General features: G+C 49.1%; 1 protein-coding gene across 1 annotated transcript; it reads right to left on the bottom strand.

Annotated features, from left to right (window-relative positions):
• Window positions 1-878: 878 nt before the first annotated feature.
• On the bottom strand, window positions 879-13,313 carry kcnj21 (potassium inwardly rectifying channel subfamily J member 21). The gene is made up of 4 exons (XM_088905391.1): window positions 13,203-13,313; window positions 8,776-8,987; window positions 7,063-7,906; window positions 879-1,925 (listed from the first exon to the last, which is right to left on the bottom strand). The coding sequence occupies exons 2-4, from the start codon at window positions 8,863-8,865 to the stop codon at window positions 1,522-1,524; spliced, it is 1,338 nt and encodes a 445-aa protein (XP_088761517.1). The 5' UTR covers window positions 8,866-8,987; window positions 13,203-13,313; the 3' UTR covers window positions 879-1,521.
• Between the last annotated feature and the right edge of the window lie 5,710 nt (window positions 13,314-19,023).

Below are 19,023 nucleotides of genomic sequence, written 5' to 3' on the forward strand. Positions count from 1 at the left end.
TCAGGGGCACACAGCCCAGCGTGGAGGTCTTGAACCAGCAACCCCCTGGTGTAAAGCTTTATATATTATAGCCGCTGTATCAGCTCACCCGATAGATGTGTTGATAGCGTCTTCGGAGAAAAGGGGCGATGATCTGTGGTGCTGTGTAAGCAGTCAGTGGCACTTATGGCCATGGAGTTGTATTGGCAGAGCTTAACAGAAACAAATGACCAATAAGCAAGGTGGCACTTTTAGCTGGGATAAGAAGCTATTGTATAGAGATTGTGTCAGAAAGAAAAAACATATCTAGCGATCCACCACTGAATAGTTGATGCACTTGTTTCTATCACAATCCCTTCATCACACAGTCTTGCAACTGAATCATTAACCATAACTATAAGCAGCCAGCCTGGTTTTTCATTCATTGACACTGCAGATGTGGGAGGACTTCATCTCTTTCTGAAGTCTCTGGTGGAGGCACAGTGAAAGACAGCAATTTTCAGGAGGCTCTCTCCTTTACGATGAAGCACGCACATGTCTGTGTTGGCTTCCAAATTCTGCTTCCACTCACCGTTCAGCTGAATCCCTTGACAGATGTTTCACAGCAGGTCTTCTGGTTAGCGGTCCATCTGAGCTCTCTTGTGACTTAATTGGATCAGTTATATGCATAAGGATTGAACAGATGTGCTTTCAGCATATGTTTATTCCTGCTAAAATAGCAGCTATCAGAAGTGAACCAGCTGTTCCTTTGTGATTCAAGTATTCAATTCGGAATTGCCAAATGTTTTTCTTTTGTCTTTGGACACATCACAAGCTCCATAGTGCCTTACAGGAGAGTCAGTGCTGATTGGAGCACTTTGCTTGCTGATATCACTGCGAACCCACAGGAGTTTGATGAATTTTGGTGATAGGATTGGCTGAAGTGCTGACCAATCAGGATCGAGATTCCCCAAGCAGAGGTACGCGATTGGCTGAGACATTACTGACCGTGGTCCGCCCAGAGCTCGGAGTCCCGCAGGAGCCTGCAGGCGAAAGGGCATCTGTAACAGAAACGCCAGCCATCTGCTGGAGTCAGTGGGGCAGGAGACCAGACGCAGTGATGTCACCTGGCTCTGGCTGCAAACCCTTTGGCTGAAGGCCTGAGATATGCATGCTTTTGACTTGATAAATGATCCGTGAACAAAAAAGCACCGAGAACGTGAAAAAAATTGCACAAAGATGTAGACGCCAAATCTGTTGAGCTTTTCCGAGATTTCGATACAGATCTCTCTTTGAAGTGGGATCCCCTTTGCAGAGGAGGATATACCATCCGACGGACTTCCGGGAGCTGGGCATGGGCACGGACAGGAATGGATTTTGCGAAAGGGGGAACGTGCGTCACGTTCAAACCTTAAGGCAAAGGAGAAATAAAACAAGGACACAGTCGTCTCAGAAGCAGGTTCTGCAGCTGCTGTAGTACCTGCAGTGTGGTTCTGCTTTGCGGAAAGTGGCATCTGGGGGCTTATTTTATTTTTTGCTGGGGGAGGGGGCATGGGGGGGGGGTCACTCTCCATTCTCCATTTTGTTGACATCCCCATTGGTGACATTTTGCGCCTCCCCTCTACCCTCCTCCAAGTCCCTCCTGAACACCTCCTCCTCCTCTCCTCCGCCTCCCTCTTCCTCCTCCCCGGCCCTCGTCCCCGGTCCCTCCGGCGGCTCCGTGTCCCTGCCCGGCCCCGTGGCCAGCTTGGGGGGGTCGGCCGGGGGCAGGGGGATGGCCTCCCCTTTCTTGGCCAGCTCCGCCAGCTCCTTGGCCGAGCAGGAGGGGGTGGGGGTGTCGTAGGTGTTGTGGAAGGTGTCGTAGTCCACCTCGTAGAAGCCCTCCTCCAGGGTCAGCACCGGCATGAAGCGCTGACCCCACATGACCTCCGAGTCCAGGTAGGAGCTGCGCGCCTGGCACGTCATCCCTGCCGGCAGAACGAGCGAGAGGTCAAAGGTCAGAGGTGGGGGCAGGGGCAAAGGTCAAGGGTCAGCACCCAATAGTTCTACCCTGCTGCAAATGCACCGGAACACTGTTCAATCCCTCTGAGCAGCAAGAGGAGGGCACGTGACATCGGCTTGGTTTGAGATGCTTCCTGAGCCTCGAGACATCCTGAGGACAAATCGCTCGGTTTAACCATTTACCCTGACGAACCACTGATGTCTCTCCAAAACCGAGCTACCAGGAAGTATCAGATTAACGACCGGCAGCCAAATTAACATGCCGAGTCCAGTGGCCTGCCTCTTGCTTCTAACCATATTGTTTTCTTAAGTGCTAACAGACTCCATGAAGGGCTGCTAAAAAAATAAAGTAATACTGTTGAATGTTATATGGAATTAGCATATTTAAGTGGACCTACATGACAGGTTTTAGCAGTAAGGGTTGAGTTCCAGTTTTATGTTGGGTGGTCGAGTTTTGATAATCTTTTCAATCAGGTAACTTTCAATTAAGGAGAATGGAAACGTTTTGCTTAAACAGTCAGTGTTTCACGTCTTAGTTAAGGTATTCTATTGAATTAATCAAAGACACAGGGTTCCAGTTCTCCTTTCACAAACCATACAGAGGCCTCCATACATACAGCAGCGTATGCATGAACATAATGAGCAGGCCATGACAGAAATGTGGTTTTAGCACAGTGACTGTGAATACGTGTCTCGTAATCCTTGATTAACGCTGAGAACACAGCTTGTAGCTGCTCTGCCTGTATGGGTGATGTGAGTACTGGGGATGACAGGCGTTGACATGCAATTACTTTGATTCCAAATTAACAGGAATGCAATTTCCCAGGAGCTTTAAACCCTGTGAAGATGATCTGACCCTCAAGGCAGACCTGCTGTCAGAGCGCAGAGCACCTCCCAACATCTCCCTCGTGCGGTGATGTCTACCCCCCCTGCGCTGACAGGAAAGGGCATTTGACTGTTTCTTGTGAACCTGATTTCTATTCATGGAGGAGTGTTTCTTTTCACCTCTGTGTTTCTGCAAATCATTTCCACGAGATATTAACCAAAGCAAAGAGAAAAGTAAGACCGTTGAATGTGATCTGGAATGAGCATATTTAAATGGCCCTAAATGTCAGTTTCTTAGAAGTAATGTTTGAAATCCAGTGTTACGTTGGGTCGTTCAATTTCTGTGTCTCTGCTTGGGCCACTTTGAAAGGATTATTCAAGTGTCAGGTGGAAGGAAGGAAGCCGGTGACACCTGCGGGCTTCAGAGTGCTGTGCGACTGTAATATGTGTCCCCCACCTCTCACTTCAAGCAGTCTCTGCAGCTGCTGTGGAAGGCCTGGAGAGACTGACTGCTCAGGATGATATCAGCCGCTCCAGCCCACTGGCAGTTGCCCCCTGCAACCTGAATGTTCCGAGACCACCACTCCATAGAGCAAAGGAGCAAGAGGTTCAATCGACAGGCGGCACAAGTCAGAGATGGTTCGAGTCGGCCTTGGAGCCCAAAACAACAACAGCCGAGAAGGAGCACTCCAAAACTCCACCGAACAGGAGGCTTCATGCAATATCCTGCCATGATTGATTGTTGAGATGCCCCTTTAAGACGTGCAACAGTTTGGATTCTAACACTGCAACATCAGTCACTTTAACGACCCCTTAAGGACGACCCACTGGGAGGGGTGCGCAGGGCTCTAATTAGAAGCAGCTTTGTGGCTTCGTGTTCAGATCGTGTAATGAGCAGCCGAACTGATGGGCTGGCAGCAAGCCCTCCAGAGCTAATGCAATTCGGTGTTATGGACAGGAAGAACATGTCCGATCAGCCAGATCTATTATCCACTCATGTCCCTGGAGTTGTCTGGCTACCGCATCAGATCAATACTATCAGTTTTCTGGTATTAGAAACATGCCGCACAGGGATTAGGGGTTGGATAGCACTCATGCCTGCTGGCAATTTAATTATTTATCTTCCCCTGCTAGAACACCCCGCTTCATAAGCCCAGCTCAGAGCCCATAGAGCAGATATTTACAGAGCGCATTGTGCCTTCTGGGCCCACAAGCTTGGGGAATTCTCCCTGGTCACGATGTTTGTCCCCATCTTAACAGGGGATCGTCGGGACTTGTCATTCACTAAGTATTTTTGTTTCCAAACATCCCTTAGACCTAATGAGACCCGAAGGTTAGAAAACAAGGCGTGGTTGAATATGATTAGGAATTGGGATTTTTTTAAAGAATTCGGCCTGAGTTTCTTAAAGAATTGGAGAGGTTCTCATCCAATGCAAAGGCGTAACACTGGAATCTGAACCTTGGTCCTCTGAAACACCCCATACAGACTGTATGGTAACTACACGCACTGTACTACAATTCAGCACGTGTAGTACTGTAGTAACTACACGTACTGTACTACAATTCAGTACAGGTAGTACTGTAGTAACTACACGCACTGTACTACAATTCAGTACAGGTAGTACTGTAGTAACTACACGCACTGTACTACAATTCAGCACGTGTAGTACTGTAGTAACTACACGCACTGTACTACAATTCAGTACAGGTAGTACTGTAGTAACTACACGCACTGTACTACAATTCAGTATGGGTAGTACTGTAGTAACTACACGCACTGTACTACAATTCAGCACGTGTAGTACTGTAGTAACTACACGCACTGTACTACAATTCAGTACAGGTAGTACTGTAGTAACTACATGCACTGTACTACAATTCAGTATGGGTAGTACTAGATCTGGAAAGATCCTGGTGCTTCGGAGACGACAGCAGCCGCTGTGCTGTTCTGGTCAGCGGTCACGATCTCCGCACGGGTCCTGCGTGGCTCTCCTCAGACCCGTCTCCTGTCTGCCGACTTCCTGTCAGCTCAGCGCGGGATGCGACGGGGATTTGGAGGGGAAAGCCTGTCAGCCGCAGACGGGGATGAGTCCCTGAACGCTTTCCAAGCTGGAGTAGCGTTGAACTGCATCCTCCCCAGCCACGTCCTGTCAGTCATTGTGAGCTGCTGTGCTGTGGGGCTCTTCACACTGCGAATCATGTGTCGGCGTGTCATAGCATGACAGCAGTGGGTGCAGGGCAGTTTCTTGGGGGGGGGGGTATTTTTACTTTAAGCGGCACAGAATGACCAGTTTTCCTATCGAGGTCAGGTGTGTTTTTTCTCACTGGAGAGAGGAAGTTCAAGGTGAAGGGTAAAAAAGTCTTTCTCTTTTGCTGGCAGCACAACACCAGCTGCGACATTTCGGTATCTTCTGCTGATAAGACTAGGGGCCTGCAGACACAAAGAATGCTTGTTTTGAGAATCCCAAAGAATTAGTTTGTGTAGAAGGCCAATTATAACTACCTGCTTGAAGAAAACACTGATATAGCTCAGTTACGTAGACATCTTCCGATTAAAGCAGAAGTTTGCTTAACCAATAGAAAATAATTAAGACTGATTTTTTTTCTTCTTTTTGAGACTTAAGCTCTTATTATTCCTTATCAGGGAAGCGTATACAAGGTCAGCTGTAACTTTTCTTGTTGGAACCACCTTCCTAATGGCAAGGAGCGTGCTCCCTTTATATACAATTAACTCCTCTAATGCTCAGCACAAGGGTCTCCAGTGGATTATTACTCGACAGAGGAAGAAGGCCCCGTCCCGATCAACCGCACACAGACTCCTTTTTTAATTAGCTTCTGCTCGTTAGCTCTGCCTGCCCACTCTGTGATCAGCTGGACACTGCCACCCCCTATTGAAGTCTCGGAGTTCAGGACCAAAAGAGGATAGATATATAAACATCCCAGTATATGTCAGCCAAGGAATACTGTTCCTGTATTTAACTGAGGGTGAAAAGGAAACAGAACAAACCTTCTTAAAGACCAGAAAAATCATCTTTGCCCAGCAGAATAAATTGCCTCTCATACGGACACACATTTAGCACAGCATTTAATTTTACTTCTTGCAAAAACTGCAAAGCGATGGAAAGCAAATTGCATGGCAGAAATGCATAATGAAGTATCATACCTTTCACAACCCCCACACAAGGGTTTCACCTGCTTTTCGAGTGAAATCTAGAATATGTAGCATCTAGATTTTGTTTCTCTCTTCATCGGGATACAAACAGCTGGAGTATAAAAGCTCTGTAAATGCGAACTAAGCTTAGATCACACAGAAAGCTGGTGACAGCCATTCCGCCTGACTGTCAGTTTTGATACCATTGCAATCTGTGATAAGCTTCCCTTCTGGAGATCAGAAGGGATGTCAAAACTACATCTGTACTTTTTTGATATCTTCAGATCTTCTTGTTGCTTTCCTTAAACCCAGTTATCCACCCTTCCCCAATCTCAGAGAGGAAAGAGAAGTAATCATCTTGATAAAGAGACAAAAAAAATCCTATTTCGATATCTGGGATTGAGGATCAATGGCCGTTTTTCCAACGTTCAAATCCCCAGCAGACTGCGAGCTGAGGTCATCTCTATCTGCCTGCTGTGTGCTCATAGGCAGCTAGAAATTACCTCATAATTCACACTGAGCTTCATTTACGTTTTCCAGTCACATCCCTGTTAATGCCTCTCCTTGGAATTGCCCATTGTTATCGCAATGAGCCCCCCTCCAGTCTTGCAACCAAAAGGCCGTGCTCTCTTGTGCTGCAGTGGGAGAGCAGCTCGAGGCTGGTGTGCTGCTGCAGTGAATGAGCTCATGTGTTGTATAGGCTGCACAAGGCTAATCTGTCAGCAGTATTGCCCCTTTGTAACCAGATCTCACTAGCCAAGCAGTGGGAGACCTCTAAAAACTTCTGGCTGCAATTGCACATGGTTTGGTGGACCAGTAGGTGGCGCTCTTTCCTATAGCTTAGTGTGCCCACAGGACGCACAGTGTTTTAGGAGGTCTTGTTAAACTTTGGCCCAGACTACTTGACCATAAAGAGACTCTACGGGCCTTTTCATGAGAGCAGGGGATCAGAGGTTCTTGTTGAGATCATTTTTATTTGTTGAATTTTGCATTAGGGTGGCACAGTGGCACAGGGGTTAGCATTGCGGGCCCCGGGTTCGATTCTAGCCCTGGGCTGCTCTCTGTGTGTGGCGTTTGTATGCTCCCTCCGGGCTCGTGTGGGTTTTCCCCCGGGCGGCTTCGCTTACCGGTGGCCTCCACCATGCCCTCCAGGATGACCACGATCTCGAACTCCTCCTTGGCCAGCTGGGCCTGGGAGATCTCCCAGAAGGGGCTGTGCTCGTTGAACTCGTGGGAGATGATGAGGGGCGAGACCAGGAAGAGGCGGTCGTCGCCCGTGTCGAAGCCCACGTTGATGTCCGTCTGGTTGAGGGGGATGAACTCCCCTTCCTTGGTCTGCTTGGACTTGATGAGCTTGGCCCGGATGGAGGCCTCCACGATGTGGGAGTTGCGCAGGTCCCCCACGCGGAACATCAGGCACAGCCGGCCGTCCCGCAGAGAGATGACAGCCTTGTGGGAGAACATGAGGGTCTCAGCCCGCTTCTTGGGCTGCGAGATCTTCACGAACATGCAGCCCACCATGAAGGCGTTGACGATGGAGCCCAGGATGGCCTGCACCAGGAGCAGGACGATGCCCTCGGGGCACTTGTCCGTGATGACCCTGTAGCCGTAGCCGATGGTGGTCTCGGTCTCGATGGAGAAGAGGAAGGCCGAGACGAAGCCGTTGAGGTTGTTGACGCAGGGGGTCCAGTCGCGGTCCTCGGCGTGCTCCAGGTCCCCCCGGACGTAGGCGATGAGCCACCAGATGAAGCCGAAGAAGATCCAGGTGGTGGTGTAGACCATGGTGAAGACCAGCAGGTTGAAGCGCCACTTCAGGTCCACCAGGGTGGTGAAGATGTCGCTCAGGTAGCGGTACGTCTCGCGCACGTTGCCGTGGTGCACGTTGCACTTCCCGTCCTTCTCCACGTAGCGCTGGCGCCGCTTCCTGCCCGGCTCCCCGGCGCCCACCACCAGCGTGCGGTCCGTGGGCACCTGAAACGACGACGGTGGCCGTTAGTGACGCGGCGTCTCTGTCGGCGAAGGGCACCTACCAACTCACAGCTGGCAGCCCACTGGAGCCCAGCAGGTGTGAGCCTGGTCAGGACCTGGTCAGTACCTGGAGACCTCCTGGGAAAAACTAAGGCTGCTGCTGGAAGAGGTGTTAGTGGGGCCAGCAGGGGGCCGCTCACCCTGTGGTCTGTGTGGGTCCTAATGCCCCAGTATAGTGACGGGGACACTACACTGTAAACAGGTGCTGTCCTTCGGATGAGACGTAAAACCGAGGTCCTGACTCTCTGTGGTCATTAAAAAATCCAAAAATTCCAAAAATCCCAAAGATTTTAACTCAAAAAGAGTAGGGGTGTAACCCCGTGTTCTGGCCAAATTTCCCATTGGCCTTTACCAATCATGGCCTCCTAATAATCCCCCTCTCTGAACTGGCTTCATCACTCTGCTCTCCTCCCCACTGAGAGCTGGTGTGTGGGGAGCGGACTGGTGCATCATCCAGGTGGGGGTACACACTGGTGGTGGTGGAGGGGATCCCCATTACCTGTGAAGAGCTTTGGGTGGAGTGTCCAGAAAAGTGCTATATAAGTGTAAGCAATTATTATTACTAGTTTTCTTTCTGCTCCGGGTTTGCACTGCACTGAGAGAGCAGATTGTGAGCCAAGATCTGAGAAATTCCTGATCGCAACACTTCTCTGAGCTGGCTGACAGCAGTCTTAGTGGGGTGGGTTTGAGACAGTATTAGTTTGGCAGAAAAGCCCCCTACTGGTCAAGTGGAGTTAAGTACAGTAAAAAGTGGAAAAGATGGGGAGAGGGTGGTACTGGAAGACAATGTGAATATTAAAAGGAGGTACCACCTTGTCCTTGGGGGCGTCCCAGCGCTGTTTGGGCAAATTGTTGCCCTGGTTTTCCACATCTTGCCCCATGCGGCCTTTATAGCTGCTCATCTCCTAGGAGCCTGGGGCCACAGTTTCCTGCCTGTGCCCCCAGAAGAGCACCCCGGACTGGGCGACAGACTACTAGGGCTGGGGGATTGAGGGAGGGGGGGACAGGGAGACAGGCCGGCCAGCTGTAAGAGAGGAAAAACAGTATCAGACAGTGTAATAAAAGCAAACCAGTTCTTTAACCAGATCATTTACTGTTAAAAAGAGTGAAACACGATGCTGAACCGTTTTCACTTCCTTTCCTTTCTTGCTTGGATACAAAGCTCATTCTGCATAAACTCCAGCGAGTCTGCCAAAACTACGCTAAAGAAAAATAAGACTCTGATGTAGTCTCGGAAGGACTTAACAGCTTGGAACGTTTCCAATCGCTAACGGTGAATGGTGCTCAGATCTTACTCTGTGAAAAGACGCTTTTACAGTCTTGCCCTTTTTAAATTAAATTGCTGGAAACTCTCTTCCGTTCTGCAAAGTTACCTTCAGTTTTAAAAGAGTCGTCTCGGAAACTGATGTTTATTTCCTCTAGTTAAACTTGATGCATAAAAGCCGTGATGCTGAAGCCTCAAAAAAAAAAGAGAAAAAGAAAAGGTATTTGCAGTCCTGGTCCTGCAGGACCCTGAATCTGCTAGGTTCTGTCCTACTGAGCCCTTAATCACCTGCAATCATCAGTGTCTGCACTGGATCTGCTTGCCTGTTAAAGGCCTTGGTTTCAAAAAGACCCTAGCTCCAGCACATCGAACTTTATGCAGTCTGTACTCCATCCATTTTCTAACTGCAGGGGAGCCTTAGCTTATCCCAGCAAGCAACAGGCGCAAGGTGTGGGACACACCCTGGGCGGGACGCCAGTCCATCATAAGGCAGACACGCAGAAACACGGGTCAGTTTTCCCAGAGGCCAGCCAATGAACCCATCAGCATTACTGTGGACTGTGGGGAACACAAGAGCGTCTGGAGAAACCCATGCAAGCTTGGGGAGAACATGCAAACTCCACACAGACAGCACCTCGGGCTGGGAAGTTGACCCCAGGGCCCCAGTCCCACGAGGCCACAGTGCCACCGTGATGCCCCAGTCACTTCTTAACTTGCTAATTAGGAATTTCTCCTCCTTATTTCTCTCTAGCTCTGAACAGCTGTTAGCCCCTGACCAGTTTATGATGATCAGACACAGGTATGAGACACACCCACGCTGGGTCATATCCCAGCTCAGACACCTGAATAAGGGCAACTCTGAAAATCACCAGTTAATGCAGGGTAGAGATCAATTCAATATCGGAGTTCCAGTGTTCCCTCCAATTCTTAATGGCCTGTGTGCGCAAAACTTTTTCCCCAGTGACAAAAACTCGTGCGCACTAAACTGTAAACCTGAAATTATTTTTTGTTAATATAGTCATCCTCGTAGAAGCACAGAGATCCGAAAGACCGGGACAGCGATTCGACGAGCCCGGTCATAGAGACTGAGTGTCGAGCGAGCAGGAGCAGCGAGGTACGAGACTACAAGAGCACAGATATCGATGATCGAGAAGCAGTAATAACGCACACAGCCAGGTTGGGCCTCTCGCAGCCAGTCTCATGTGGTCGATTTAGCATTTTTCATTTGACGACCGTCTTTGTTTTATTATCATCATATTTCATTGGGGAATTGAATTTTTAATGCGCGCTGCTCCACGTCCTGTGTGCGCTGGTGTCATGACCCGTGTGCGCGCACACACACACACTGCCCAGTTCACTTTCCCGGAGCTGAAAGCAATTTTTATTTATGTATTTGAAAATCGAATTCAGTCAGCCTGGAATGGGCGAAGCGGTTGCAGCAGAACCCGGAAGACACGTCGCTCCTTCAGGACCGGAGCTGAGCACCGCTTGCCGGCTCTGGGGACGGAGCGGTCGCTATTCCGAGAGAGAGATATATGCGATACTTTTCACCTACTGAAAAACGTCAACACGGCTGTCAGGCGTCGTTGCAAAGCCGTAATGAATTAGCGGGGAGGGGAGGTGGAGGAGTGAGAATGAGGCAAACGGGCCTGATGTGTCTCAACACCCCCCCCAACCAAATTTAATTTAATAGGCCCACGCTCTTAGAAACAATAAAACGCGCCGATAGCTCTTATAACGTTATCGGCGCTAATAGATCTGGTTTACTGTAAAACGAGGACCCGAGGTATTAATATCGCTAATTACCAACTCGTCACATTTTTTTCACAAAGGCCTTTTTCTGAGCCTACGCGGCATTTCTGAGCTGCTGGGAGACGGCTGCCTTCTTTTGTGCTTCGTTTTTTTGATTAACTTGTCTAATTAGCTTCATATTTCCCAGCCCCGCTTCGCCTCATTACTAAAGGACGGACTAATAACAACCTCCGCCTCTCCCCCTTTTCCTTCCGTAGAGACCTTGAAGGACTCTTTCCTCAGCTCCTCGCACTGCTCTATCAAGACGGTTAACCGGCCTCTGCCCCGCCAAAAGAAAAAAGTTGAAGCGATATGACTCTACAGAACATATTAATACAGCAAATTAGGAGCTTGTGAAGGAGACCCCCCCCCCCCTCCGGCAAAACGCAATTTCTTGTCGATTTTAATAGAGAAGTGAAGGCAAGTCGTCTGTTACAGAGGACGGCGAAAATTGAGGTACAGTGATAGAGTACCGTCCATTATTTTTATCATCAGCGGCATTTCTAATGCATTATACCCGTTTGTAGCTGGAGGACGGGCGACTCCGTTTTACACCGAACTCCGACCCGCCGTTCACTCACCGAAGTGTGAAATCTGCCCTTTAAATCTCTATTCACTCATTTCCATTTCTTCAGACCATGAACACTGCGCCTCCGCTGTTTTTAGTTACAGCAGCAAACGCGGGGGAAACAGTGCAATTTAGCATTTAAGACAGGGGCTAGACGGAGTGGTTTTGCAATCAACACCACTGTATTATTATAACGGTATTGCCACCGCAATGGGTCAAGAATTGTGTTTGAACAGCCAGGTGTGCGCTTTCAGCACACTTCTCTCAAGAGTGTGTTCGGCAGGGGGCGCCATACTCCTGGAGAACCTGGAGAATTTCTTTGGCCTTGAGCCGTTAATGACCTGATTGAGCTCGTAATTTGTTTAGTTCGACAGTAAGACGCTGAGGAGTTAAAGGGCTCTAGAAAGGGTATCGGAGCGTGTTAATCCGGCGACACGGCCTTGTGTGCTGCCCAATCAACCGGAATCGCGTTTCCCAACCGCGCGGGGGAGGGAAAAGCATCAGTCTCCTGACGTCCAAAAAAAAAAAGTCTCCTGACGTCCGGGGCAGTGCCGCTTTCTCGCCTCGTCTTCTGACCCTGAAGGTCACAGGGCCTCACCTTGATCAATATCCGGATCAAACTCAGATACGCCCTAGAGATAGAACGTCAGACAGGCGGAGGACACCGCAGTTCCAAAGATCTGTCTTGATTCTCTCGTCTCCTCTCCTGGAAAGACACACGAACTGTGTCGGACAGCTTTGTTTTTCTCATGAAGCGAGAAAATATCCATCCGATCTCTCGTCCTCTTGTCTTTGAGATTTATTTATATATACACTACATAATATATAATGATATTCTTCGTTATGGATTATAAATAAATACATGTTTTAATATTATTACACAACAGTAACTGTATTAAGTAGTATTATTAATTATAGTGATAGACCTGAGATGATTTATATGTTTTAGATTAATCAGTTAAGAGTTTCCGCAGGACACACTTCAGCTAATGGCTCATGGACACACCTAATGGCCGCATCAGTCACTGTTGTAAACGCTGGGAAGATCATCTGCCTTCTGTGCGACGATACATTTTAAACTGTTAAACCGTCATTGAGTGGGACGTACAGCTTCGGGCGCTGCAGAAATCCCACAGGCCAGAAGCTTTAATTTAACCCATCACTCAGGCCGCTACCAAGAAAAAAAAAACATGATACGAGTTTCTTGCTCGTCGAATCAGTTTTACGTTACCCCCTAGGCGAGACGCAGGCCTGTGGATTTTCAATTCATTTGCCGACGGAAAAAACAAATAACAAACCAGAAAGAGCTAAACGTAAAAAAACAACAACTGTGAAGGAGCCTGGGTTTGGAAGAACAGGTCATCATTTAACTTTCTTACTTATTTTTACCGGAGCGACAACAGTTCGTTGGGATTCGTGAGCTTTCCTGGTATAGAAGCTAGAACAATTTGCGCTCGAAACCGTTTTTATGACGAAAGTGCACCGTCTCACAACAACTTGTCGGGACGCAAATGGTGCCGATGACTATAAATAGCAGGTATTTCCGTTCGACTGCCCGTTCTTGAGCGCTCGACGCCCGATTCTTCCCGAGATCGCTCGGCGTCTGTTCGCGTTACCTCTCGCTCGGCTGCCCCCGCCTGCCGTCGCTCAGGGTGGTCCGATCGAGTGTGTTTTCTTTCCGCCCTCAATGCAAAGCGCTTTCGGAGACCTGCGGCTCCAGCCTCGGGCGAGGAGGCGAGGAGGCGAGACCCCCCCCCCCGTCACTTCGGATCACCTGCTACACCGCATCTCGTCGACGCCGAAAGACGGAGACGTGCCTGCAGGGCCGCGGACATCAGGACTGGAGACTGGTCATGCAGGACCGGGAGGGGAATTCTGTCCCGTCAGTGGACTAGCACAAGCGATCCCATCCCGACTGATGGTTTCACTCCCAGAACAGGCGCCGGTTCTGATAACGGGTGGCAAAACGAAGGAGTCAAAACCCATTCTCTGAATTGCCTGTCTGTACTGTAGCGGGGTCCCCCTTAATTCCCCTCTGCACAGGCGGCGGTGTAACAAGAGAGGCAGGGGACTGGAACTGCGGCTCAGGAAACGGGGTGGAAGGCAGCAAAGCGGGGAGAGGGCGCGCAGCTTGGGGGTGTGGCGCGAGAAAAGGGAAAGGAGACCCCTAGTTACAGAGGAGGGTGAAAAGGGGGATTGAGTCTGCAGTACTGAAGGCTTCAGGGTCAGGTGTCTATACAGGGGCAGCCCGCGTCCGGAACGTCTTTCTGTCTTGGCCAATCATCAAATTCACGATCCTCCTCAGTGGTCCCACTAGGTGACGGTGCCATTGATCTGCTTTCTAGGGCTTCCACTGACCTCTGCTATGCTCTTTGTTCAAAGGAAGACGTACCCAGCCATATCACCCTGCCACTCCCAGCTGGCAGCCCACTGGAGCTCAGCAGGCGAGAGCCTGGCCCGTACCTGGATGGGAGACCTCCTAGGAAAGCTCAGGTTGCTGCTGGAAGAGGTGTTAGTGGGGTCAGCAGGGGGGGTGCTCACCCTGCGATCTGTGTGGGTCCTAATTCCCCTGTATAGTGATGGCGAGTCTATACTGTAAAAAAAAACCACACTGTCCTTCGGATCAGATGTAAAACCTCTCACCAGACAGAGCTCATATGCAAGTCAAAAAGATGAGCAGAAATTTACGCTTGAAGTTTGAGGCCTTTTTAGAGTCATTTTGCAAGAGTTCTGCATTTTGAGAGTTAGGGGTTGTGTTGGGGAAAGGGTGTGGAAGTGAAGTATGTGGGATTTCCTGCAGCGCTAGACTGACCTTTGTGCCAGCAGCCTAAACTTGGCGATTGGGCTGACCTAGAACTGCAGATTGAGAGGAAAGGTGGAGAGGGGAAGGATATCGGTGTTGCGCAGGCCTCTGATGCCCAGTGAGGGCCACACAGAACACATCTGGACAATCTGAGTCATTTCCAACACACTGTCTGTTCGGCAGCTCTGCCAAAACATCTGCTTTCCTCTTTTGGACCGAGCCCCGAAAAGAGATTCCGTACAAAATGCTTTGGCTTTCCTCCTGTCAATATACTGTAGCTCCTGCAGTTCAAAATCCCTGCTCCGATAACTGGCACTAAAGGTGATTACTTCGGTCTTGATGACGTCGATGTGATTGGGGACGGATCCGTGGCTTTTGATGGCGTGCTCCGCACAGCGGCACAGATGATGTAAGACCGAAACACTAAACGGCGCCCAGCTATACCCAGACTTAATCTTTCCTCCACATGCTTCTCTGAAATCTAATAACCACAACGAAGATTAAGACTCTCGCCTCCTCCCTCTCCCCTCTCTGACTCCCCCCGTCTCGGTCTCCGTGTCTGCTGTAAGTCAGATTGCCGGATGCATAATTCATGCCCGGCTTGCGAGAGAGGCCGCAGGCCCTGATCAAGGAGGGAAATTGCTGTTCTGACTGGCGTTTCGGTTCAGTCCGCGGTCAATGTGCTCCATCTTCACCTTTCCAGCACCGGCACTTCTTGGGGGAATTGGGGAAGGCCTCGGACAGGCCGTGCGGATCTTACCCCAGGACAAAGTAGGATCCGAGAGAAGGAGAGATCAGGGATAAAAATCTTTGGGACAAAGCACACAGGGAGAAAAAACAGGCTGTAAAGGAGAGGACTTCGAGCTGCACAGGGACAGCCCTGCTTCCGGAAGCAGAGGACGAGCTGTGACGAGGACAGGCCGGTCAGCGTCTCGAGACGACGATCGCGGAAATCTCCCGATCCGCGAAGGGCAGAGCAAAGCCGATCCCCTGCGTTGGAGAGGGCCGAGCGGGAGCTGTGTCCGCCGCTGGGACTGGGAGGAGGGATGACTCTCCTTCTCGGGAGGTTTATCAGGGACCACCGCTCTGTAGCGTTGGAGAACTCTTTCCACTTCCCCTTAAAAGACCACCGGGAGTCCGTCTCCGAAGCTAAAATATGCTCGGTGTATGTTTCTCAAAGCGATGAAACTAGAACAGTCCAGAAATACTGTTCTGTTATCTCTCACGCCTGAGATTGGCAGCATTCCGGGATCACACTCATCTTCCTCTTCCCTGTTTGCCAAAGATAACTTCTTTTAACACAATCGGTTACTTCGTTTCACAGTGCGGGTTCCTATACAACACCAGTGCAGAGTTGCATAGTAGCCCTTCTGTCCAGCATTCAAACCAGTGCTGTATGTCCACCTTATACTGTGAATTACTGCAGCGTCAGCAGAGAAAGTATGTACAAAGTTCACAAAATCCCTCTCAACAGTGTGGTGCTTTTGCACCAGAGACCCCAGGATTGTCTTGCTTTGACTGAGGCCTGCTATGATTCTAACACACCTCCACTTCAGGTGTGGGGGGCCAGCAAACCAGCCAGCAAGGATTCCCAAACAGGTAATCTATGATCCAGATGTCCCAAGGTCACTAGCTGGCAGAGATGTCCTGGGATAACCCAGGGCACCTGGGATTCAAAATCCTGACACAGTGAAGCTGTAGTCCAACAGAGTAGGATTCCTCTGCCGGCTGCGGGATACGAACTGGCAACCTCCCAGCCACAGGCGCAGATCCTGAGCCACAGAGCCACCGCTCCGCTTATGCCTGACACTTCAGTCCAGATGAGAAAGGCCGGAACAGTGGAAGAAGACTAAAGCCATACAAAGGCACAAAAGACATGCAAAATATCTAAATGTGTTATGTGATAAGGAAAACACTGCTCTGAGGTATAGGAGGCAAAATAACTCAATTGAGGACTCAGATATCACCATAAAAGCTTTATGAAGTGTAATCACCTCTTTATATAACTCCATTAGGGAGACTCTGTAATTCTCTCTTTTCGGTTTTTCAAAAAGCCCTTTAATTAACGGGCTTGGAACTCTCTATATATTAAAAACAACACACAGCCCAAATGGGCCCACTTACTGCAGCGTGAGTCAGTCAAGTGGCTCGATTAAAAGCCCATTGCAGCGAATGGAAAGCCGTTCAGCAGATGAGGCTGCCTCAGAGCAGACCACTCCAACCTGTAGTGAGCGATGCACAGCTTTCCAGTGTACTGCAGGCAAGCACTCTGACTAAGAGAGCTTATCAGAACAGCCTACCTCTTGCACGCCAAAGGGAAAAGAAATGGACTAGGGCTATTTTTAAACTCCCATGGCATCTGGGGCTCGATTATGCTCCCCTGTAGTTCCGATTCTCCTATATTTCTGCCCGTGCATAAAGGTGGCCCCCGTGGATATTTAAAGAACAAGGACTCCTCTCCCAGGCTGGCGAAATTGGAGTTTTCTCACCCTGGCCACCTCAATTTCTAGAACTAGTCGGACTCACTTCTGACTAACTGGCCCTGGTATGAGTTTGCATGTCTGTGTCTCTGTCTAACCTGCGATGGACTGGCACCCTGTCCAGGGTGTACCCTGCCCTGTGCCTATTGCCCTCTATTGCTGCCCTAGAGCCGAGATCCTATATTGGAAGGAGCATTATAAAAATGGATGGATAGTCAATCAGTGAGCTCTGGGTTATTCCTGTTATGTAACGGCACACTCCACCTCCACCCCCATCACCCCCACTGTGAATCGGGCGCAGGTGTTGCAGTGCAGCGCTGCAGGGTGTGATCTAGAATTAAGCAGCCAGGTGAAGCATGAATTCACAGTAAAACCACAGCTGAAATAAAGCCACTGATGACTAGATTAAGGCATGAACGTGGCAGTATGCACGTCAACTGTTTTTACTGTATCGTACAAGGTGCCCTGTTTATATCTGACATTAATACTTAACGTATCTGAGCAAAGTTGGAGCTTCACCTCAGTTTATTTTTTGTCTTTTAAAGGTCAATCCTACAATGATGAATGATGGGTCATTACAATGTGCCAACCCTGATTAAACGTGTTGAACTCTACATGAAGTAAGGAAGTGTTGTTCCTGCTCAGAGAGCTTACAGACAGGGACTATGATGCCCGAGATTTTCCATGACTTGTAACGTGCTTAGGACATAATAAAAGCACCCTTGTTTTATTACACAAATAAGGGTAGTTACTACACTCACTGCAATATCCAGAAAGCCCACTGATGGACTGACTGCTTCTCTAAAAGCAGCCTGAACTGCTGTATGTGAGGGGATTTGGGAACTATTTCATGGAAATAGGAATGGACTGCACAGTTACTTATACCCTTTTTCAACAGGCTGCACATCTGAGGGTTAGGGAGGGTCACAAGTCACAAGTCAGCCATAGTTTACCTGCTAAGGAGAGAGTCAATTTGTTTGAGACAGTGGGGGAAGGGGGGTAATATAGTGGCCAGTAGGGGGCTTTTCGATTTGATCATCTTTAAATACAGATTATGAGGGTCGTTAATGGGGTATAAGGAAACAACTGTTTATTTTGTTACAGTTTTAAAGCTCCCCTCTGTGAAGAATGAAGAGTTTTAAAGAGCATCTCATAAGCCTACAGAAGGGAATGGAGTCACACTCTGCTACACTGTAGCTCGTAAATGAGGCAGGTAGAGTCTGCCAGCTCTCATTGTCTCCTGGAAGAGCGTGCATCCCTGGTGTGTAATTACCACCAGCAGCCGAAGGGTTTCCGACAGAACGCTGCTCAGGGAACAGGCACAGAGCACGAGGCCAGCAGCCAGTGTGGGAAGTCTCTGAGCCCTCCTGTGATGCGTGTAGACATGATGTCGAAGCATGTAATGTTCTGCTGTTCAAGTCTCATTGAAAACATCATCTCAACAGAAGCACATGCTGCGATTAGGATCGTGCTCTTAATGCAGGGAGGTTAACACAGGGGGCAGGGAATGGATGCTTTTAGCCAGGGAATGGATGTTTTAGGTGTTAGCACAAGGGCTAAAATACCTGCTCTTGTAAAAAAGAAAAATGAATGGTTTTCTGGGATCCTTATTGCCTGAGATATGAAAGATACTTCAGCAGTAAGCGTATCTGTAGCAAAGCAGTACCCTTTTCAGAACAGTGCTGACAGTTCAGAACATAGTTTTTAGATATGATGATGCAACCGGTGATCAAATGAATACAGGACTGAGCGAGTAGGTCTGTGACAGGAATTCAGAACTGGCATTTTTATTCTAAAAGCAGCCTTTTCTTGCTTTTCTGTGCCTACTGTAGAATCCTTGGAATTTAATGAAGCTGTCTCTACTCTTCTTGAATCGGCCACTCGTGAGATATACAGAAACATATGGAGGTTGATTCCACAATGAACCTCATACCAGCAGGTAGACAATCGATGTAAAATATTAATGACTCTTAAAGCGTCCTGGGCGCTGCCGTTTGCGCTCACCGGCACGTTTAAGGCGGCGTTGTGCAACAGGGCTCCTGTCGACAGGTAGGAGTTAAAAAGAATCTCTCTCTCTCTCTCTGCGCCGTTATTGCCTCTCAATAGACATAATGCAGCGAGCCTGGAGAGCTCATCTCGCCACGGCTCTGAAGC

This window comes from Atractosteus spatula, chromosome 25 (genome assembly GCF_055471065.1).
Source record: "Atractosteus spatula isolate fAtrSpa1 chromosome 25, fAtrSpa1.hap1, whole genome shotgun sequence".
NCBI classification, from domain to species: Eukaryota; Metazoa; Chordata; class Actinopteri; order Semionotiformes; family Lepisosteidae; genus Atractosteus; species Atractosteus spatula.

Coding starts and splice junctions, on each gene's coding strand:
- kcnj21 (XM_088905391.1), bottom strand. CDS start 8,865: ATGAGCAGCTATAAAGGCCGCATGGGGCAAGATGTGGAAAACCAGGGC. Junction 7,907..8,775: donor GGGACGCCCCCAAGGACAAG/GTGGTACCTCCT, acceptor TCGTCGTTTCAG/GTGCCCACGGACCGCACGCT. Junction 1,926..7,062: donor GGGCATGGTGGAGGCCACCG/GTAAGCGAAGCC, acceptor TTCTGCCGGCAG/GGATGACGTGCCAGGCGCGC.